General features: G+C 42.1%; 1 protein-coding gene across 7 annotated transcripts in view; it reads left to right on the top strand.

Moving 5' to 3' along the window:
• Positions 1-24,258, top strand: part of OTUD7A (OTU deubiquitinase 7A) — a 388,360-nt gene that overhangs the window by 295,309 nt on the left and 68,793 nt on the right. For all 7 annotated transcript variants that reach the window (XM_045163703.1, XM_045163707.1, XM_045163704.1 and 4 more), the window contains one exon: positions 17,493-17,675. In XM_045163703.1, the coding sequence (XP_045019638.1) occupies positions 17,493-17,675 (183 nt within the window). The remainder of the gene's footprint in view (positions 1-17,492; positions 17,676-24,258) is intronic.

Raw genomic sequence — 24,258 nt, 5'->3', positions numbered from 1 at the left:
AACTTAAAAGAAAAAGACACTTAAAGCATTGAACCCCCTTCTGGGCTGTCTACCCAATTCCTCCCTGACCCGTTAGTTTCTTATTTACCCTTCCAACCTTTGTGTAAACAGATGAAAGTAAACATTTATATATATATTTTTTCTGTCCTTACTGAAAATGTGGCATTATGAATATTTCCCACCTGGCTTATTTCACTCCTAGGGTATGCTGGAGACCTTCCCGTGGCCCCTTCGTTATTCCTTGATGCACATCAGAACATTATGTCGGGGGGAGTGGACTGTAGTTTGTTTAAATATTCTCTTATAAGTGGGCATTTAGCTCATTTCATTATTTTACTGTTATAAACAGTGCTGCAATGACCATCTTGTACCTACTGCATATTTATTATTGTTTAATCGCTAAGTTGTGTCCAACTCTTTTGTGACCCCGTGGACTGCAGCATGTCAGGCTTCCCTGTCTTTCAACATCTCCTGGAGCTTGCTCAAACTCATGTCCATTGAGTTGGTGATGCCATCCAACCATCTCATCCTCTGTTGTCCCCTTCTCCTCCTGCCTCTAGTCTTTCCCAGCATCCAGTGAATCAGCTCTTCACATCAGGTGGCCAAAGTATTGAAGCTTCAGCATCAGTCCTTCCAATAAACACCCAGGACTCATCTCCTTTGGGTGGACTGGTTGGATCTCCTTGCAGTCCAAGGGACTCTCAAGAGTCTTCTCCAGAACCACAGTTCAAAAGCATCAATTCCTTGGTGCTCAGCTTTCTTTATGGTCCAGCTCTCACATCCATACATGACTACTGGAAAAACCACAGCTTTGACTATAAAGACCTTTGTTGGCAAAGTAATGTCTCTGCTTTTTAATATACTGTCTGGGTTTGTCATGTTTATAGGCATTTCTGTAAGATAAATTCCCAGAAGTGGGGTGGCTGAGTCACAGGATGAGGGTGTTGTAGTTTTGGTGAATCCTGGAAAATTGCTTTGCTTGCTTGCTTGGGGAATATATCATTCCATGCTTTCTCCAGCCAGCAGCTAAGCAAGACTATTCACCCCCTAACTTGGTAACCAGGTGGTTGCCAACTTTTGTATTTTGACCCTCTGATATGTGTAAAATGGTTTCACAGATTTTTTTTTCTAATATATTTGTAAATTGCATTTCTTTTGTGAATAAAATCAAGCATCTTTTCATATGTTTCTTATGTTTCATGGACGTTTATAATTCTTTTTTTGTGAGCTCTCTGTTCATGTCCTTTGCCTATGTGTCTTTTGAATACTTAGTCTTTTTTTCTTTATTGGTTCCAGGCAAAAAACATACACACTGCACACTCACACACACGCACCACACATGCACCACGCAGGAGAAAACAGAGACATGCCACCTCTCGTATCTGCTCTGTGTGCCCATGGGGAGCCATGGCTGCTTGTGGCTCACAGCTAAGGCCTCCACAGGTGTCATCCCAACCAGAGGATGTCACCTCCCCCAAGACTCTACCCTCCTGGGGGGACTCCCATCCAGTGCCTTCTTTATGTCCGAGTGTAACAGCTCAACCCCTTCCTGATACCCACCAGGGTTCTTAGCCTTCCCCAATCAAAAAAAGTTGACTAGAGACCAGACAAGAAAAGCAGGCAAGGTTTTATTGGAATCCCTGCTGCTGCAGGTGGGAGCAAGAATAAACAACAGGTTCCTGTGCTCACTGGCTTGCTAAGTGAGGGGTAAGCGTGTTCCTTATATGAGGTGAGGGTAGGGGTATATGTGTGTGCAGGGGGCATGTGCAGTAGCCTGCTTTGGCTCTCTTTAGAAGTGGCAGTTTGGTTTTTCTGTCTTTTGTATCTTTTTGTCCAGAATTTGCCCTGACTACACCTGCATGGGGTTGTTTTTAGTCCCATACAGTTTCTTTGTATATTATTGCTTGAGGAGAGATGTCCAGGTACAAGTATTGCAGCACTGAAGCTAAGGGTCCCAGATCCCAGCCTATCCCATTACCACAGAGTGGACATCTCTGAAGGCCACCCCCACTCCCATGCGCCCTGCCAGTTCAGCCGAGGCCCTGTTGCACCTTCACCCCCCACAGCGTGCCTCCCCTCATATTTTCTCATGAACAGACCTACCTCAAAGATGATGCCTCTTATGTGACAGAAGTTGCAAACATTTTCCCAGTGACATTTGCCTTTTGATATTTTGTATAAATAGAAGTCTCCCTGGGATTTCCCCTTACATTGCATGGTTTTGTCTGATTGTTCATGGATCAGTTATTGAGGTGGTGGGGTGGGTTGGAGGCCTGGAAGTGCCCCTCCCCACTCGCTGCTGTTATGTTTCAGAGCCCCCTGGTTATTCTTAGTTTACCAAATGAACGTTAAACTCTACATGTCTGACTCCAAGAAGGAAAAAAAAATGCTTATATTTATGAGGTCAGGTTAAATTTACAAATTAGCTATGAAGAAATGGTGATATTGAGTCTTCCAAACTAAGAACATAGTGTATGCAGTTCTACTTTTTTGCCTTTTGGGGATATCATAATTATTCCACATATGTGTTTTACATATCTCTTTTAAGTTCATTTCTCAGTATTTTTCTTTTAGTTTCCACTATGAATGGAATATTATCTTCCATTATGTCTTCTAACTTATTTTTGTTTATATTTGAAGGCTATTTTTCATGTATGTCAATTCTGTATCCTTTGTATTGGCGCTATTCACAGACTATGTCCAGCTCTCTGCCTCCCTCTAGTGGGAACGTGGATGCATTACTCCTCCTGGCCCCTGTGGCTGGATGGGCCCTTTGACGAGTTTTTGCCATGGGGTTGTGAAAAGACTGTGGTGCTCAGAGGGATTGGGGGCAGGAGGAGAAGGGGATGACAGAAGATGAGATGGCTGGATGGCATCACCGACTCTATGGACATGAGTTTGAGTGAACTCTGGAAGTTGGTGATGGACAGAGAGGCCTGGCGTGCTGCTATTCATGGGGTCGCAAAGAGTCAGACACGACTGAGCAACTGAACCGAACTGTGAACCCAAATGAGGTGACACTTCTGAGTCAGAGTGTTTAATCCTTAGTTGGAGATGCTCCAGGACTTTCTGTCCCTCTGACAGTCTGAAGGGCAGTTTTTAAGAGTAGCTGCAGAACTGGAGCTGACCCACAGCAGATTTTTGGGCTGAGCAGAAAAACAAACCTTTGTTGTGGTGGTCTCCCAGGTTTGGAGGCTGTTGCCATAAAATAGCAGGCATTCTGTGAATAGCCCATGTCAGTGTGCTTATCTTAGTGTCTCAGAGTAATTTCTGGTTTAGAGTTTTTACTTTTTATCTAATATGCATATATTCATCTTTCTTGTGTCTTGTTGTAATATGTGCCTGGGATTTGTTTTAACCGGGTCTAGTAAGAGACACACACACACAGAAATGACTGTCATGAAGCAAGAAAGTTTCCCTCCCAGTTCTGTAGAGGCGGGAGTCCTAGCACACAGGGCCACCCAGGGAAGCATCAGGGTCAGAAAGCAGAGGGAGAGAGGGGAGCACGTGGACACAAGATATGCTCTTGTTACTGCAAGAAGGAGCGGGCAAGGCAGGGTAGCTGGTTTAGGAGCGACTGATTGAGTCACTTCAGCAGGCTGCAGCGTGCAGAGGCTGCCCCTGAGCCATCTCTGGCCCTGCACGATTGCCCAGAGCAGGAGGGCCTGACAGAGGAAGTGCTTGGGGCTGTGGGCTCTGGATTGGCTTGCTTTCCTTACTGAAAGGCATACTTGCTGGGGAGTCACTTGTCGTTACTAAAAACTGAGAGTTCTGGGAGGAGTGAGCTCTCACAGGTCAACAAGACCTCAAAAATACAGAAATTAAACAGTATGATTAATCCATCTCCACTATGAACAGAACTCCTTAGCATTATAAAGTGGCCTTCTTCATCTTCTGTAATGCCTTTTGGCCTAAATTCAGCTTTATTTGAGGTAAGATTATGACCACCTATATTGCCTTCTGTTGTTGTTATGATTATTATTATTGTTTTATCTCTGCCTGGTAAACCTGATAAACCATGGTTCCTCCCCTTTAGTTATAACCTTTCTGAATCACTTCACTCTGAATATAGCTCCCATATACAGCACAAGTTGGTCCTTGCTTTTTAAAGTAATATGAAAAATCTTTTTCTTTAACTAGCTGCATTAAACCTATTTAAATTTATTGCTATGACAGATATGGTTGGTCTTAATTCTGTCATATTTTCTATTTATATATAAATATTTAAATGACTTTCACTATATTTTATTAGCTTTTTATTTTAAAATGTTTTTTCTGCTGTTTAGACCACTTACATTTTTTATCTAGTGTTTACTTTTTAAAATTCTACTTTTATGTACTGCTATCCTCTTTCCCTTTTTCCTTTGTTTAATGTAATTATTTTTTATTGAAGTATAATTAATTTACAATATTATGTTAGTTTCAAGTGTACAGCAAAGTGATTCAGTTATACATATATATGTATTATTTTTTGAGATTCTTTCCATCGTATGTTATTAGAAGATATTAAGTATAATTCCCTGTGCTATACAGTAGGTCCTTGTTGTTTGCCTATTTTATATATAGTAGTGTGTATATATTAATTCCAAACTTGCAGTTTATCTTTCCCCCCATCCCATTGTCTCCTTTGGTAACCGTAAGTTTGTTTTCTTTGTCTGTGAATCTGTTTCTGTTTTGTAAATAAGTTCATTTGTATCTTCTTTTTTACAGTCTGCATATAAGTGGTGTAATGTGGTATTTGTCTTTCTCTGACTGACTTAGTCTGAGGATCTCTAGGTCCATCCATGTTGCTGCAAACAGCATTATTTCATTCTTTTTGTGGCTAAGTAATATTCCATTGTGGGGCTTCCCCGGTGGCTCAGTGGTAAAGAATCGCCTGCCACTGCAGGAGACACGGGTTCAATCCCTGGGTCGAGACGATCCTCTGGAGAAGGAAATGGCACCCCACTCCAGTATTCTTGCCTGGGAAATCTCACAGACAGAGGAGCCTGGCAGTCTACAGTCAGTGAAGTTGCCAAGAGTCAGATATGACTGAGCAACTAAACAACAAAATATTCTTATATGTATATATACACACACACATACCACATCTTCTCTACCCATGTCAGTGGACATTTAGGTTGCTGCTCTGTCTTCGTTATTGAAAAGAGTGGGGCTATAAACATTGGGGTGCATGTATCTTTTCAAATTAGAGTTTTCTTCAGATATGCCCAGAGTGGGATTGCAGGATCATATGGTAAGTCTATTTTTAGTTTTTTTTAAGGAACCTCCATACTGTTATCTACAGTGGCTGTACCAATTTATATTCCCACCAACAGTGTAGGAAGGTTCTCTTTTCTCCACACCCTCTCCATCATTTATTGTTTGTAGATTTTTTGATGATGGCCATTCTGATCAGTATAAATTCATACCTCATTGTAGTTTTGATTTGATTTGCATTTCTCTAATAATTAGTGATGTTGAGTATTTTTCCATGTGTTGGTTGGCCATCTATATATCTTCTTTGGAGAAATATCTATGTAGATCTTCCACCCATTTTTTGATTGGATTGTTTGTTTTTTGATATTGAGCTGCATAACCTGCTTGTATATTTTGGATATTAATCCTTTGTCAGTTGTTTCATTTGTAAATATTTTCTCCCATTCTGTCTTGTTTATAGTTTCCTTTGCTGTGCAAAGGCTTTTAAGTTTAATTAGGTCCCCCTTGCTGATTTTTGTTTTTATTTCCATTACTCTAGGGGGTGGATCAAAGAAAATATTACTGTGATTTATGTCAAAGAGTGTTCTGCCTATATTTACCTCTAGGAGTTTTATAGAATCTGGTCTTACATTTAGATCTTTAATCTATTTTGAGTTTAATTTGTTGATGCTGTTAGAGAATGTTCTAATTTCATTATTTTACATGTAGCTGTCCAGTTTTTTGAGCATTGCTTATTGAAGAAACTGTCTTTTCTTCCTTGTATATTCTTGCCTTCTTTGTTGTGGATAAATTGACCATATGAGTGTGGGTGTACTTCTGGGCTTTGGAATTCCTAGCCACAGCAATCAGAAAAGGAAAAGAAATAAAAGGAATCCAAATTGGAAAAGAAGTAAAACTGTTAAACTGTTTGCAGATGATGATGCTGTACATAGAAAAAGATGCTACCAGAAAGCTACTAGAGCTCATCAATGAATTCAGTAAAGTTGCTGGGTACAAAATTAATACACAGAAATTTTGCATTTCTATACACTAATAACAAAAGATCAAAAAGGGAAATTAATACCACATGATAAATATAATTAATACTGCTATATGTTATATATGAAAGTTGTTAAGAGAATAAATCCTGCTGCTGCTGCTAAGTCACTTCAGTCGTGTCAGACTTTGTGCGACCTCATAGACAGCAGCCCACCAGGCTCCCCCGTCCCTAGGATTCTCCAGGCAAGAACACTGGAGTGGGTTGCCATTTCCTTCTCCAATTCATGAAAGTGACAAGTGAAAGTGAAGTCGCTCAGTTGTGTCCAACTTCGCGACCCCATGGACTGCAGCCCACCAGGCTCCTCCATCCATGGGATTTTCCAGGCAAGAGTACAGGAGTGGGGTCCTAAGAGTCCTCATTAAAAGGAAAAATATTTTTTCTATTTCTTTAATGTTATATTTATATGACATAATAAATTCTTGCTAAACTTACTGTGATAAGCATTTCATGATGTATGTAAATCATTATGCTGAACACCTTCAACTTATGTAGTACTGCTGCTGCTGCTAAGTCACTTCAGTCGTGTCCAACTCTGTGTGACCCCATAGACGGCAGCCCACCAGGCTCCCCCGTCCCTGAGATTCTCCAGGCAAGAACACTGGAGTGGGTTGCCATTTCCTTCTCCAATGCATGAAAGTGAAAAGTGAAAGTGAAGTCGCTCAGTCGTATCTGACTCTTAGTGACCCCGTGGACTGCAGCGGCTCCTCCATCCATGGGATTTTCTAGGCAAGTATGTAATACTATATGTCATTTATATCTCAACAAAACTGGAAGAGAAACAAAAAGAAAAAAAAAAGAATTTAAGAAATTACCATCGCATCAAAAAGAATAAAATGCCTAGGAATGAACCTACCTAGGAGACATAGGAATGGTGCTAAAGCTGAAACTCCAATACTCTGGCCACCTCATGTGAAGAGTTGACTCATTGGAAGAGACTCTGGTGCTGGGAGGGATTGGGGGCAGGAGGAGAAGGGGACAACAGAGGATGAGATGGCTGGATGGCATCACTGACTCAATGGACATGAGTTTGAGTGAACTCCAGGAGTTGTTGATGGACAGGGAGGCCTGGCGTGCTGTGATTCATGGGGTCGCAAAGAGTCAGACATGACTGAGTGACTCAACTGAACTGAAGGAGACATAAGACCTGTACTATGAAAAATATAAGTCCCTGATGAAAAAAAATAAAAGCTTACACAAACAGATGGAAATACATACCTTGTTCTTGGAGAAGAATCAATATTGTTGAAATGACCATATAACCCAAGGCAGCCTACAGATGCAGTGCAATTCCTGTCCAATTAAAATGGCATTTTTGGCAGAACTAAAACAAAAAAAAATTTTAATTTGTATGGAAACACAGAAGACCCCAAATATCCAAAAAGTCTTAAGAAAAAAGAACATAGTTGGAGATATCATGCTCCCTAACTTCAGACCATATTACAAAGCTGCAGTCATCAAAATAGCATGGTACTGGCACAAGAAGACATATAGATCAATGGAACTGGTTAGTTTTGTGATTTAAAATATCTTTCTGATATTTAGAAGTTATATTTTTATCTGGTGATTATTTAAAAATTTCTACCTTGATGTATTATCCTTTCCCTTTTTCTTATAGTTGGTGTCAGTGATCTGCCTCAATAAAACAGTTTTATCTTCTTCCTCTTCCCACTCTCTTCTACCATCCAATTTAGTTAGTATTATATCATTCACATGTTTCTAGTGTTTTCCTTAGTCCTGTTACATATGTTCACCCTCCACTCTTGGACGATGGATCAGCCCCAGGGCAGCCAGTGGCAGCAGTGAGGCCGGGGAGCCCTCTGCCACTGGGTGTCCTCCAACATCAGTTGCAGTCTTCCCCAGACCCCCTTCCCAGCCACTCCAGCGGGGCCTCTGCCTCAACCCCCGGCAGCACTTTGACCAACATCTAACAGCCAGTGAAGGTTTACACACTAAACGAGGACCAGCAGTGGGACAACCAGGGCACCGAGTGTCACCCAGCTCCGTGGAGCAGCTGAAGGGCTGCTAGTCGGAGCCTGAAAAACGTGGTCCACTGGAGAAGAATGCAAACCACGTCAGGATTCCTGCCTTGAGAACCCCACGAACAGCATGAAAGGAAAAAGATGTGACACTGAAAGAGTAACTCCCCAGGGTGGTAGGTGTCCAATATACTACTGTGGAAAAGCAGGGAAATAGCTCCAGAAAGAATGAAGAGGCTGAGCCAAAGTGGAAGCAACACCCAGCTGTGGATGTGTCTGGTGGTGAAAGTAAAGTCCGATGCTGTAAGGAACAGTGTTGCCTAGGAACCTGGAATGTTAAGGCCATGAATCAAGGTAAATTGGATGTGGTCAAACAGGAGATGGCAAGAATGAACACCGACATTCTAGGATATAGTGAACTAAAATGGATGGAAATGGGTGAATTTAATTCAGATAACCATTGTGTCTACTACTGTGGGCAAGAATCCCTTAGAAGAAACAGAGTAGCTCTCAAGGTCAACAAAAGAGTCTGAAATGCAGTGCTTGGCTACAATCTCTAAAACGACAGAATGCTCTCCATTCGCTTCCAAGGCAAACCATTCAACATCACAGTATTCCAAGTCATGCCCCAACCACTAATGCTGAAGAAGCTGAAGTTGAACGATTCTCTGTAGACCTTTGAGACCTCCTAGAACTAACACCAAAAAAAAGATGTCCTTTTCATTTTAGCAGACTGGAATGCAAAAGTAAGAAGTCAAGATATACCTGGAGTAACAGGCAAGTTTGGCCTTGGAGTACAAAATGAAGCAAGGCAAAGCCTAACAGAGTTTTGCCAAGAGAACACACTGGTCATAGAAAACACCCTCCTCCAACAACACAAGAGATGACTCTACACATGGACATCACCAGATGGTCAATACTGATATCAGATTGATTATATTCTTGGCATCTGAAGATGGAGAAGCTCTATACCATCAGCAAAAAAACAAGACCTGGAGCTGACTGTGGTTCAGATCATAAACTCCTTATTGCAAAATTCAGGTTCAAACTGAAGACAATGGACACTAGTCCATTCAGGTATGACCTAAATTAAATCCCCATGATTATACAGTGGAGGTGATGAATAGATTCAAAGGACTAGATCTGGTAGGCAGAGTGCCTGAAGAACTATGGATGGTGGTTCATACTATTATGCAGGAGGTGGTGACTAGAACCATCCCCAAGAAAAAGAAATGCAAGAAGACAAAGTGGTTATCTGAGGAGGCCTTACAAATAGCTGAGAAAAGAAGAGAAGTGAAAGGCAAAGGAGAAAAGGAAAGATAAACCCAACTGAATGCAGAGTTCCAGAAACAGCAAGGAGAGATAAGAACATCTTCTTAGGTGAACATTGCAAAGAAATAGAGAAAAACAATAGAATAGGAAACACTAGAGATCTCTTCAAGAAAATTAGAGATACCAAGGTAACATTTCATGCAAAGACGGGTACAATAAAGGACCTAACATGAGCAGAGGAGATTAAGAAGAAGTGGCAAGAATACACAGAAGAACTGTACAGAAAAGGTCTTAATAAACCGGATAACCACGATGGTATGGTTGGTTACTCACCTAGAGCCAGACATCCTAGAATGTGAAGTCATGTGGGCCTTAGGAAGCATCACTACAAACAAAGCTAGTGGAGGTAATGGAATTCTAGCTGAGCTATTTAAAATACTAAAAGATGATGCAGTTAAAGTGCTGCACTCAGTATGTCATAAATTTGGAAAACTCAGCAGTGGCCACAGCACTAGACAAGGTCGGTTTTCATTCCAATCCCAAAGAAGGGTAATGCCAGAGAATGTTCAAGCTGCCACACAGTTGCACTCATTTCACATGCTAGCAAGGTATTGCTCAAAATCCCTCAAGCTAGGCTTCAGCAATACATTAACTGAGAACTTCCAGATGTACAAGCTGGATTTAGAAAAGGCAGAGGAATCAGAGATCAAATTGCCAACATAGAAAAAGCAAGGGAATTAAAAAAAAATTTACTTCTGCTTGTTTGACTGCACTAAAGCCTCTGACTATGTGGATCACAACAAACTGGAAAATTCTGAAAGAGATGGGAATACCAGACCACCTTACCTGACTCCCAAGAAACCTGTTTGCAGGTCGAGAAGCAATAGTTAGAACTGGACATATACCCAGTAGACTGGTTCAAAATTGAGAAACTATATCAAGGTTGTACATTGTCACCCTGCTTATTTAACCTGCTTATATATGCAGAGTACATCATGTAAAACGCACGGCTGAATGAGGCACAGGCTAGAATCAAGACTGCCAGGAGAATTATCAGTTACCTCAGAAATGCAGATGATACCACATTAATAGCAGAAAGTGAAGAAAAACTAAATAGCCACTTGATGAAGGTGAAAGAGGAGAGTGTAAAGCTGGCTTACAATTCAGCATTCAAAAAACAAAGATCATGGCATCTAGTCCCATCATGACATGGCAAATAGATGGGGAAACAATAGAAACAGTGACAGACTTTATTTTCTTGGGCTCCAAAATCACTGCGGACAGTGACTCCAGCCAGAAAATTAAAAGGTGTTTGCCTCTTGGAAGAAAAGCTATAACAAACCTAGACAGCATATTTAAAAGCAGAGACATCGCTTTGCTGACATAGGACTGTCTAGTGAAAGCTATGGTTTTTCCAGTAGTCATGTATAGATGCCAGAGTTGGACCATAAAGAAAGCTGAGCACTGAAGAATTGGTGCTTTTGAACTGTGGTGTTGAGAGTCCCGTGGACAGCAAGGAGATCAAACCAATGAATCCTAAAGGAAATCAACTCTGAATATTCATTGGAGGGACTGATGCTGAAGCTGAAGCTCCAATACTTTGGCCACCTCATGCTAAGAGTGGACTCATTGGAAAAGTCCCTGATGCTGGGAAAGATTGAGGGCAAGAGGAGAAGGGGGCCAACAGAGGATGAGACAGTTGGATGGCATCACCAACTCAATGGACATGAATTTGAGCAAACTTCAGGAGATAGTGAAGGACAGAGAAACCTGGCGTGCTGCAGTTCATGGGGTCCCAAAGAGTTGACCACAACTTAGCAACTGAACAACAACAAATTATATATGTTCAGATGTGTATATTTGATCTGCCAACTTTGAATACTGTCTTGTACTCCCATGTAGTACAGCTGAAGCAACTGTGGTCACCTCTGCTTTCTACCATTTTCATTTTGGCAGAATATTCTCCTGTCATTTGTATCTGTACCTTTGCTTTTACTTGGCTGCACATTTAAATACGTTTACTGCTCCCTCAATTTCCCTTTGCCAAACCTCCATTCATTCTTGACTGGCTGGTACTCATCTTCTCATAATTTTCTCAAGAACAATCCATGTGACTATTATTTCCTGAACTCATACCTGTTTTAAATGGGTTGTCTGTAGCCTTTATCCATGAAAGAATAGCATAGATGGGTATAAACGTTTCTTAGCTCACACTTCTTTATTTCTTTCAGTATCTTCAGGCATTGAATTTGGCTGCCAAGAACTATGTTACCAGCCTGATTGTTTTTCCTTTTTGCTGAAATATTCAAATAATTCTCTTTATCTTTAAAACATAATAATATTATAAGGCTATATCATGAACACTGTCCTTATATTTCTTTATTATACTAGGGCAATCTTCTTGTGGCCTTTCAATCTGTAAGATCAAGTGTTTATGTTAGAAATTCTCTGTTTTGAAAGGCTAAATCTGTGATTGCTTAGATTTCTCTCCTGAAACTGACATCTCCTCTGCTCCTGATTTTCCTCCCCTTTTCCCTGATTGGATACCCAGGATCACTAAATGATGGCTATCCCATTTTTGTTTTTCTTCTTAATTAATCAAAAGATATTGTGGAGCTTGTACATTTTAAATTGTTTAATATTTACATTTGTGTGAATTAAGTTTCCACAGTGGTTAAGAATATGCCTGCCAATGCAGGAGACACAGGTTTGATCTCTGGGTCAGGAAGATTCCCCTGGAGGAAGAAATGGCAACCTACTCCAGTGTTCTTGCCTAGAGAATCCCATGGACAGAGGGGCCTGGTGGGCTACACTCCATGGGGTCACAAAGAGTTGGACATGGCTGAGCACACACACACACACACAATTTTTCTGAAATGATGAGATAAAGCATAATATATGGGCATGGTACTATGTTGTTTTTTTTTTAATTTCTTTTTTTGAGAATCAGCCAAAAAGGAAATCACAAGCACCCAGATGTGGACCACAGTGCCTGTTCAATGCAGTGTGATTTCACATGACAAATGCTTTCCTTATCTTGAAGTTTCATGAAATTTTATTACCATCACATTTTAGCATACCATTTTGTTGAGTTTGCCTGATGATAAGGGAATAATAAATTACTTCCATATGATAAGAAAAATGCTTTCCCTTTTAATCATAACTTTCTTATTTTGAGCTCCAATGATGTATATGTGGCATTTCTTTCACCTGTAGTCTCTGTCTACCATTTCCTCTATAACCTTTTGTTTCTTTATTTCTGTCTCATTTTGTTCACTTTACTAATTTTCATTTTTCTGTTTTTTACTGTGGTAGCTGTACCTGTTTTCTCTCTGCTTCCTTATAATGGAACTTCATCTCTGAAATTATTTTAACTCTTTTTTTTCCTCTTTTCTCCCCTGAGTTTAGTCAGTTCCTGTTTCACAGCTTCCCATGGGCTCATACATTTCTGCTTCATTGTTTTCCTTAATGGATGTGATGCTTTAGTGCTAAATTAAAGCATACATACCCCTTCAAGAGACAAAATGAAATACAGTGTTTAACTTGAGATCAGACCCCACTTGATGTTCCTGTTAAGACAAAAATCAAAATGAATTGGAAGTGTAAAACACAAGCACATCACCAGTAGACTACGCTGGAAGGTAAAACCTGTACCTGCTGGTACCCAGTCACCTGCATGTGACAAACACAAACCGAGGCAGCGCCCAGAAGGAAACATTTGTCAGGCAACTGCCTCCGCCTCTCAAGGCTTCAAGTTGAGAAACTGCAGACAGTGATACTGTCCTACCAGAAATACTGACTTTGGAGCAATACCGCTGGAACATCTTTGGAAACTCAGGTCGGCTACAGGAGAAAAATGAGTATTTCTAGCTGTGCAAATTGCTCTTGCAAATCAAATCAGGATTCTACACATAAAGAATCAGAGGGGAATATTGATTGGATAATTGACTAGCATCTGCCGTTGTTGAACATTTGGCCTGAAAACTTAGGATACAGACTGTAACTTGACCTATGGTTATTCCCATAGAGGTGGACTTAATCTTCAAAATGGAATATAAATTAAGAGGAAAAAAAGAGCAAGAAGAAAAGTGGCGGGGGTAGGGGGAATCAGTGTGCTTTAAGGGCAGGGAAAGGCAAGGAGCCAGCAATGGGGACAGTGTTCAGAGTCATAGGACAAAGGGGCTGTTAGTGGCCTGGTGGCCTGCTAGTGTTCAGGGGATGGCCTGAGTGACATATAAATGAGAATTCTGTGTAGTACAGGTGAGTCTGTGGGGAGCAGAGTAAAGACCCAGCAGGTGAAAACACTGGCAAGGTTGGGGTGGAGGGATCCGGAAGGAGGGAAAGTCCTGTTACTGAGTCATGATGGTACAGGAGAGGGAGATTTCAAGGGTGGTCAGCAGCCAGGAGCCCTGACACCCACAACAAGGTCAGGTTCAAGGGAACTGTAGCCCCCAGAAGCTTAGGCTTTGATCAGGACAGACCTGGATTTGAATCTCAGTTCTGTCACTTGCAAGCTGGATTTCAACCATAAGTGACAGAGGTTAGACTATTCATAATAAATGAAAACTTGTTATGAATAGTCTTAACACTAAGAGCTGTCCGTGTGCTCAGAACTGTACAAATGTAGTCTCCTCGCCGCACTTACCCCTCCTTGGAACTTCCATTTGGTGCATTTTATTATCGCAATTGCATAGAAACGTAACCTGAGGTTTCCCGTGGCGTTATGCCGTATTTACAGTCACAGAAGTAGCCAGGGAGTGGGGCCAGACCCAAAGCCCGGGCTCTTTACTGCTCTGCTGAACCCTCCTCTAACAAGTGAGCTGGCTTCAGGGCTCGTAGCCTGTGGCTGCCCCAGTCGCCCAGCTGTGCATTCCACCCGACCTCAGCCCACTCCATCACTGTGGTGGTGCCACCATGGTGGGCCTCTGTGCCCTTTCACTTCATCTTCCCTCCGTGTGACATCTGTTGGGACTCTCCCAGACTGAAGAGTGGACAAGATGAAAGGGGATCTTGAAAGGTGTGCTCTCTGAGCACCAAACCCTACTCCTAGGCCACCAGGAGCCTGTCCCTCTCCGCTGTATTTTCTGTCTTTAGATACAGTCTTTATGACCCGCCAGTGTCGAGCCCATCCCTAGGGCATCCATCCCTGTCCACGTGTCTGTAAGTTACCACTTGCGTTCCTGGTTGTCCTGAGCAGCTGTCTTTGGAACTGTGAAGAGCTGGAAGCAGATCTCAGACCCCCTTAACTTCTGAGGACTCCGCCTGCTGTCCATCGTGCTTGCTTCCCCTTCAGTGGCCTCATGGACCCTTTCCACATGCATAGACACTGGGGTCCTGGATCTCTGAGGAATTCTGAATTCTTTAAAATCTTAAAGTCACGAACTTGGGGCTCATTTGGGAGCTGCAATTTGTGGACAGTGCTGCTCCCTCCATCTTCGCTCTCACCTCATACTTACTGGATCTCCATTTGCTAAGAGGTGTGGCCCAGGTTAGAACCAGGATGCTTGCCAGTTAAGGATATGGCAGGTGTTTAGCAAACTGCGCAGGAGTCCAGGGCAGTGATGGGAGAATACAATGGAGGCAAGAGCAAGTGGAAAAACTCAGCGAGTGAGAGGTCTTTGGGCGGGAGATCAGAGCAGACTGGCCTTTGCTGATGGCTGGACACATGCTTCCCAGCATAACCCCAGCTGATCGTCTAGGCATGCAGAAGGAACATACCCTCACCCTGGAGTGCTGGTCCACAGAGGCTATGCATGATCTCTGGGGTGCTGCCTTCAAGCTCCAGCCTGATCACCTGTGATGGGAACGTAGATCGGGGGCTCTGGAAGGATCTCCTGTCAGGCATGGGTAGTAACAGCAGGACACGCTCTTTCCTGAGGGTGGGAGAAGCACAGTTGGCTGGCTTCTGGGAGCAGGAGCTGGGGTGGGGCACAGCTCTGCTAGGACCAGGTCTTGTGTACAGGACAGCCCTGCAGGAAGATGCAGTCGGTGGGAAGATGAGATTGGAGGGTTCGCATGCACTGTGGTGCAGCAACCTTCTAAGCCTCGCTTCCTGTTTGTGAGGAGCCAGAACAATGTCTGCTCCCCGTGGCGCTGTGGGACAATGAAATTCCCGGCTCACTCAGTGCTCCACGTGGGCTGTTTGCCTCACAGCCAGTATTTGTTGGGCTGGTGTCATTGCTAATACATGCGCCCACAGTAACGTGTCTGCATTCCATGATAAGGTTGCATTCTCAGTGCCTCTCCTCCACCTCCCCTCTCCCTGCCCTTTCTCCCCGACAGTTTCAGCCCTCCTGGGACATTTGCTACCCTTGGCCCTGCTTTAGAGCGAGGTGCCCACCCAGGTCATCGCCCCTGCTAAGGAATAATGTCCCTAAAGCCAGAGCCTGTCCTGCCCTTGGTAGACCACACCCTGGAGCATGGATGCCCATTTGATAGACACAAGCACTTAGACTTGAAACTGCATTTGCGATCACGCAGGCAATGTGTGTACACTGTGATTGGTAGTTGTATGTAAGAGTGAAAGAGAGTGCTTTTATTTCTGCTTCAACTGGTTTCCGTGACATAACTACCAAACAGTAATGGGGCTGCCTTCCACAAAGGACCCCACCTGTCACCACTTGCAAAAACACCCCCAGACCTTGCTGAGGTTCAGCTGAATAACCTGAATGATTTCGTTTGCTTTTCTTCCCCCCTGAGATATGCAAAGATGCTTCTGTTGTGTCTTTGTTACCTGACTGTGAAAGAAAAAAATAGGATTAAATTGTAAATGATTGTATGATAGAATTTAAACATTTTCTGATTGATAGTATCAAGTCTATGGCAGGAAAAAAAAATTAGAAAGACCAAAGGAAGATGTTCAGATATTATTTTAGACATTCAAAGCCTCGTTCTGTTGTCTGTACCACATAATTAGTCAATATAGTAAATACCTGTATTTTGAAGTTAGTTGGGAGAGGATAAGATTTTATTTGCTTTTTAAAATTAGAGCTAAGCTTTTAATTCTTTGCCTTTAAAAAGTACATGGTTGCCTAATGGAGTTGGATGCAATGTGCTCTACCTCCTTCCTTCCACTGGAAGTCCACCAAGTCTCAGAGTCAGGGATCAGACTCCCACTCTGAGTCCAGACCCCAGCAGCTTCCCCTCGTGCTGTGAACCCCCAGCACCCATCCCCACCAAGTGTGCCCAGGGTGGGCAGAGCTGTCTTGCCTGGTGTCTCACCCAGTTCATCACCTGAGCTCTGAGGTGGCCTCCCACCAAAGCTCCCACTCAGCGAGCACCCCCCACCCCGAGCCTCTGCCCTCTCCAAACTAAGCTTCAAGGCAGCACTAAAATACTGAGTGAGAGCCCAAAGAAAACGTGGAAATTCTTTTTGTTTACTTTTTCTTCCTCTGTGCTTTGCTTCCCTCGGAAAATAAGCTCTGCAACTAGGTTTTCAGAGGCATGGAAGGTTCTGCAGGGTCTATGAATCTAAGGCCAGGATAGTAGGTACGTCATGTACCTCAGAGGGACCTCAGGCATGGGTGAGAAATTCTGCTTTTAGAGTACACATCTGACCATTTTACTCCTTCGAAAAATGAGAACTAAAACTACAAGGTTCTACTGTATAGCACAGGCAACTATATTCAATATCTGGTAATAACCTATAATGAAAAGGAGTCTGAAAAAGAATAGGCCTATATATGTGCAGGTATAACAGCCTCTTTGCTCTCTACCTGAAACATTGTAAATCAACTATACTTCAGGTTGTTTTTTTTTTTTTAAAGGGTAATGAAAATGTTCTGGGATTGTGTAGTGTGGATAGTTGCACAACTCTGTGACTATACTAAAAACCATTGAGTGAAAAACCAAAAAAGGATAAGCACTTTTTAAAAAAACAAGAACTACTGGTGGGGAGTTTGAGTGAACAGGTGCTAACAGAGACCCTTCTTTGCAAGGTTCTTTCCTAACATGCGACCATCATTCATGCATCAGTATTGTAATCTCTTGTCATTTCTCATCTCCAGGCAAAAACTGGGACCTCACGGCCGCTCTGAGTGACTATGAGCAGCTCCGACAGGTGCACACAGCCAACCTGCCACCTGTGTTCAACGAGGGCAGGTGCCCCAAACAGCCTGAGCGAGAGCCACCCCCGCCCGGGCACACGGCCGAGCGGCCCTGCCTGCCCAGGCAGGACGACATCGCCCAAGGTACCTGCTGCGGGGCCCGCCAGGCACCAGCTTCCTGGTCCAGCGTGGTTTACAAGGGGGCCTGGGGCAGGGGTGCACAGAAGGGTGAGGTCACCTCCTTTCCCAGCTGCAGGCACATGGGGCTCTTCAGGCACCACGCCTCACCCTGTGGCTTACAGCTTCCACTCCTGCCTCAGGGGAGAGGAGAGTGAGTCCACTTCTCTGGGATCCCCCATTCTTCCTGGAGTCCTGGTTTTCCCAGACCCGACATCTCTCACCCTTGCAAAACTATTTCCCAAGCAGCATAGCCTCCAAACCTGTTCGACACTGATGTTCATTATCTCGTGTGTTTCATTTTCCATGTCTTAATTACGAAAGTGGGAAAATTTCATTGTGACAAATATATATAAAGGAAACGTGAGAGTTTTCTTCTCCACATCTTCCAAACCTCCTGGAGATGAACCAGTGGCCCCATCCTATTCTGCTCCTTCTGCTCCTTCTTACTTTGCTTGTTGAGAATGCAAACACATCCGAGTCAGATGCATGTACTGCGCTTGGCAGAGTGCTGGTTTCCTTGAGCAATAAGTCACGATCATACTCTCTTCATATTTTACAGCATAGTATACAATTTTTCTAAACCATGTCTCTTCATGGTGATTCTGTCTTTCCTTAGATTTTGTTGTTGGTGGTGGTTTTTTGACACTTACAGGCACTGCTGTAATAAACTTTATACCATAACTTGTACATCCTGGTGCTTTTATTTCTATCGTTGGCATTTCCAAGGTGGATTTGCTGTACCAACACATATGTTTTTTTTGTTTAATAACTTCAGGACTTGGTTCCCAAACACATTTCTGTTCACCATGTATGAAACTGGGTGTTTCCCTTCATTTTTGCCAGGACTGGGTGTTCTCATGATGGTTTTACTACTTTGTTTTTCCACTTTGCAGGGTAAAAAATAGTTTCATCTTATCATTTGCTTGTTAGCCAGTTGGATTTCCTCCTCTGTGATATACTTATTCACGTACTTTGCCCATTTTTATATTATTTTGTTTGCGTTCTTCTTATCAATTTGTAGCATTCTTTATAACGAAGACTAAACTACAAATATATTTTGCGTATATATGTATATACACATATATATACATCCCACAGTATTATTTGCTTTATCACTATTCACAGAAAATTCTTCCTTACAAAATGTTTATATTACTATACATTCATGACTAATGGGTAACCTCTCCCTTTCTTTAGAAATTCTCCTGAAATTCAAAGTTATTGACATGTTTTATTGTATTTGTTTTTTAAATGTTGTTCTTAGGTCTTATAAGCAATTTGAAATTTTTATAAATAATAGCTAAGAATCTAGTTTTGCTTCTCTGGATTGAGAATGAGATAGTCTAGCATATCTATTCAATAAAGCATCCCTTTCCCACTGAACTAACATGCCAACTTGGCTATATATTAACTTAGCAAAAAATGTATTTGGCTCTGTTTCTGGACTCTGTGACCACCCAACCTGCTATACTTGACTCTTATAGTTTCGTATAGTATTACTCTGCAAAGGCTAGTTTCTTTATTGCCGTTCTTTTTCAAAACTTTTTCACTATTTTTGGATATTTATTCTACCATATTAATCTTAAAATTGGAATACCGATTGGAAGTAGATTGGGTTTTTATTTTATTTCAGGGATAATTAGCATATGGTAATACTGTTTTTCCACTCAAGAATATTGCATATACCACTCCATTTATTCACATTCTGTTAAGAGTTTAGGCACAGAGAAAAGCAATTTATTTTTTATCCAGTCATATTATAAATTCTCTTATTAATATAGTTGTGCTCAGAGAATCTCTTGGATTTTCTACATATACAGTCATAAGATCTGAAATGATTTACTACTCTTCTGAATATTTACACAATGGATTCTAATTCTCCTATGGCCTTAGGTCAGCCTTCCCATGCTGTTGAGTCATTGCTGTCTGTTTGTGTTAGCTCAACCTGATTATTCAGGCTATATTGGAAACTCTATCTTGGATTATGTCCTATGCTTACTTACTCTGTTGTCCAGAAAAGCCAAGTTTGAGTTAGAAAGTTTAATGCTCATTATCTGTTTCTTCTCTTAGCTTTTCTTCTCTTTCCACTACTGGGCTGTATTTGTGGGTGCATATGCATTCATAATTGTGAGGTCATCTGGCTCTAATGTGCTTTTTAACAATATATAGAGTATCTCTATGTCCCATATAATTTTTATCTTTAAATCTGTTTTAGTTGACATTAAGCCTCTTCCCTGCCTTTCTCTTGGTTCATATTTGCCTGGAATAACATTTTTTCGACCTTTCTTTATCCTTGTATATCAAATATAATTCTTACAAGTAATTTATCATCAAGTATCACTCTATTATTCAATCCAAGAGTCTGTCTTTTAAGCAGTGAATTTAATCTACTTATTTTATTTTTATTATTGTCCTATCTGTTCTTCTTTATGTTGCATGTTTTATTTGCCATGCTTTCTTTGTATGTGTTTTTCTCCTTTTCTGTCTTTTCTGGCTAAGTAAATTTTTCAACTAGTTTGAAAGTTATATCTTCTCCTTCATGTTATAGTTACCTCTGTCCTATTAAAACCTATATTTAGGTTTTCTCTCTATTAATTGCTAGAACTTATCAGCAGCCATATTCCACCCTGTTTTTATCTTTTCCCTTCCTACCTCCATGTACCCTCAATTATATTTAGGTTCTTTTTATTGCTTGTTTAGACAACAGTCAACTTCTTTGTTTACTTACATTTATCTTTTGCTAAAAGAATACTTTTCCAAAGACTTTTCTAAAAAAAATTTTGCCTGATCAGTCTCCTAAGGCCATCAGAACCTACAGATGTTTACATGATGTACTTAAATTTTCGTTTGGTGGAATAACAATCTGGGTCCAAATTATTTTCCTTTAAAACCATTCCCCTCCTCCATTGTCTTCTTGCATCTCATTTTCATGTCTTCTAAGAGATTCCCTTGACTTGCTCTTCTAACATCCTAATTTAACATCTTCACGTGAACCGTTCTGTTAATCAGCATTTCTCCTTCCAAATTTGCGCTTTCTCGTTATTTTTATTATTTCACATTGTAATATTCCATCTCTTTGAACGTATCTACTAAGTTTATTTTAAAACCTTGCTCTCCTGACGCGTTCCAGCCCAAGCGCTTTGTGAACTTTCTATAACCATGTTCTCAGCGCTGAGCGTTTCCTAAGTTTTGCCTGCGACACACAGAACCTTGCAGTCACCCGCCATCTTCGCTCGTGCTATTGCGGGAAGAGGACAAAGCGTGGGCTCTGTTTTGTGTTCCTCTGAATGAGAGCATGGAGGGAAGTGCACTCAAAGTGGCTAGCTCTGAATGCTTTAATATGGGCTCAAAATGTTCTCCACTGCCTCTCTTTTCCAGTTGGCTCTCCTGCTTAGGGAACCTCTCAGCTGTAGAAATTACTCATTTGCAGGAGCTTCCACTTCCTGTTGTAACTGTCAGCTCACAGGGAGTATAGGAGAAAAGAAAGAAGGCTTGGGGCCAGCCCACCTGTTCATGTTGTGGTTGGTGCCCAGTTCCACGAGATTTGCCCTGATGCTCCTCCAGTGGCTTTGGCCATGGCAGTGGCTGGCCTGCACTGTGGTGATGATGGTTCAGGCAGTTACCCCCACAGGGCTACTGAGGGGAGGAAAAGCACAGCCAGAACACCCGCCCTCAGCCCTCACCCATGGAACCCAGCCCATTCCCACGCATCCACTCCTGTGGGCCCCCTGGGTGGGTTAGGAAGAGGGTATTGAGGTGTGGTCACTGACTTGGCCGTCTTGTTATCCCGTTCTTAAATCCTCCTTCATCCTGCCCTTAGATCTGACCTCTTCTAATCATTTAGCTTGGCCTTTCTGTGACTGTGTGCTCCTTCAGCACCACACCAGACAGCCTCCCAGCATCTCTCCTGCAGTGGAAATCCAGAGAGCTGACAACTTGGCAGTTCCTGCTCTTTCTGAGCAGCAAACAATCTAACCCATTATCTTATCCTTCCAAGGAAGGGGCTAGAAGGATCCTTCTCTCTGTTTTCAGACAGATTAGCAGAATCAGGGCCTTATACGGATACTCACCACTATCTTATTGTTATCAGTAAAAAAAAAAAAAAAACAAAAACAGAAGTCTATCATAACATAATTTCATTAACTGAGCCTTGTGAACAAACATATGTATTTTTATTTATTTATTTAATTTTGGATGTGCTGGGTCTTCATTGCTGCATGGGCTTTCTCTAGCTGTGGCGAGCAGGCTTCTCACTGTGGTAGCTTCTCTTGTTGCAGAGCACAGGCTCTAGGGCATGTGGGCTTCAGTAGTTGTGGGCTCACTAGTTATGGCACACAAGCTTAGCTGGCCTGAAGCATGTGGAATCTTCCCAAACCAGGGATCAAACCAGCATCTCCTGCATTGCAAGGTGGCTTCTTAACCACTGGACCACCAAGGATGCCCTATATTTTTAACAAGTAGAAATTGTAGTTTCTGAATTAGATCTATATATATCCTTTAATTGAATTCTTCCTGAAATCACAGTCTCCTAAAATGGAAGATAAAGCCCTCCATATTCTAAATCAACAACAATAACTCATGAACCACATCTGGCCACTGCCTGTTTTTTCAATAAAGTTTTATTGGAACCCATTGTTTATTCACTGTCTATGAGCGACTGAACTGAACTGAACTGAATGGCTGCTTTCATGCTGCAAAGACAGAGTTGAGTAGTTGTGACTGAGAATTGTATGGCCCACAAAGCCTAAAATATTTATATCTGTCCCTTTTAGAAAAGTTGGCTTCCCTGGTGGCTCAGACGGTAGAGTCCGCCTGCAGTGCAGGAGACCCGAGTTCAATCCCTGGGTCGGGAAGATTTTTGTCTACCTGCTTGAAAATGTACCCAGGGTTAGGGTTAGGGTTAGTTTTAATCAGATATGATGAGACACACAGACAGGGACACGACTGTCCTAGAAGAAGAGGTTCTTATACTCACAGTCCCCTGGAAACAGGAGGCATGGCACACCCTGTAGGGTCACACGGTGAAGCACCGGGGTTGGTCAGAAGGCAGAAGGGACGGAGGAGAACAAGGACAGCAGCCTGCATTGTGTTTCAGTGGGAAAGACAAGGCAGTGTAAACAGACTTAGGATTGGCTGGCATGAGTAATTTCAGCAGCTCTTGGTGGGCATAGGGGCCATCTCTTGTTGTCTGGCACCTGGCCCAGGGGTAACTAGGGCAGTGGCATGGCCTGCAGGTGTGAGCCAGATAGAGGAGGTGATCCACAGTATGGGCTCTGAATTGGTTTGTACTGGGTGAGTCCTAAGAATCTAAGTATCTAAGAATTGGATAATTCCGTAGGGAAATTCTCTCCCCATTCAGAGAGGCCCCAGATGCCAGAGCCTCCAGAATACAGAAAATAAGAAAACAGACTTAATACACATCCCCTGACCTAAATCATAGATAGCTTTTTGTTAGTGTGGGTTTTTAAATTTCATAATTTAATTTATTTTTATTGAAATACAGCTGATTCATAACGTGTTAATTTCTGCTATACAGCAAAGTGATTGAGTTATACGTATGTATACATTCTTTTTACATTCTTTTCCTTTGTGGTTCATCACAGGATGTTGAAGATAGTTCCTTCTACTATACTAAATCATAAATGCTTGAGCTGGCTTTGTCAAGGGTCAGAAAATTCTGTATATTGCCTCAGTATTTTTTTTTAAATCTCTCTGTATTTCTCTGGGGCATAACTTTGAACATGGTAATTCCTGTTTTATTTTATTTATACTTCCAAAAGAAGAATTGCTGAATTCATGTTTAAAGAATCCTTTTGTGAGTGTATGTGCGTGTGAGTGTGTGTGTGTGTCTGTGTGATTATGTATGTGCATTCATGGAGGTGGTGGTTGGAAGGAGTTAGAATTCGGAGCATCTGTTTCTTGTTATGTGATCTTTAACATAATTCACTTTTAGTTCAAAAGGATTTTTCCCCTCAGATTGCAAATATTAGTATTTGGAGTGGCTTAATAGCATCACTTTACACTATGAGTCACAGCGTTTCCAAGGTCCTCATCAGTTGCCAGTAGATGCTGATTGATAAGCCATGAAGACATATGGATGCCCTTGCCCAGCACCTTGCCTCTGCTGAGAGCAATGTGGGTTCATGTTACCTTGGGCGTTCAAGCAAACTGTTGGGTCTTGAAGGATGGGGCAGTTCCTCTTTTCCCAGATTCCAGAAAGGTAGCTGGTGGCAAGAAATGTGACCTCAGCAAGGTCTGTGAGGGGCAGAGGGGCATGGGGTCTCCTCTGCCCCTGCCCTGGGGGACAGGACAACCAACTGGCCCCTGTGTTCCCTGGCTCCTCTTCCTCATGGCCTGTGTGGTCTGATCTCTCTTCTTGTCCTTCTTCAAAATACAACATACTTTAATCGTCTTGAATTCATCTCAGAATGAAATTGAAGGTGAATCAGAACTATCTGTTTTGAAATACTCTGTCTCTGAGACTTATCATGCAAATATATGAGGCCTCTGAGAATTAAATTTGAGCTTAAAATTAACTTATACCGGG

Source organism: Bubalus bubalis, chromosome 20, assembly GCF_019923935.1.
Source record: "Bubalus bubalis isolate 160015118507 breed Murrah chromosome 20, NDDB_SH_1, whole genome shotgun sequence".
NCBI lineage: Eukaryota > Metazoa > Chordata > Mammalia > Artiodactyla > Bovidae > Bubalus > Bubalus bubalis.
Note: the sequence above shows the minus strand (reverse complement) of the source record. Positions and strands in the feature narration are given on the sequence as shown.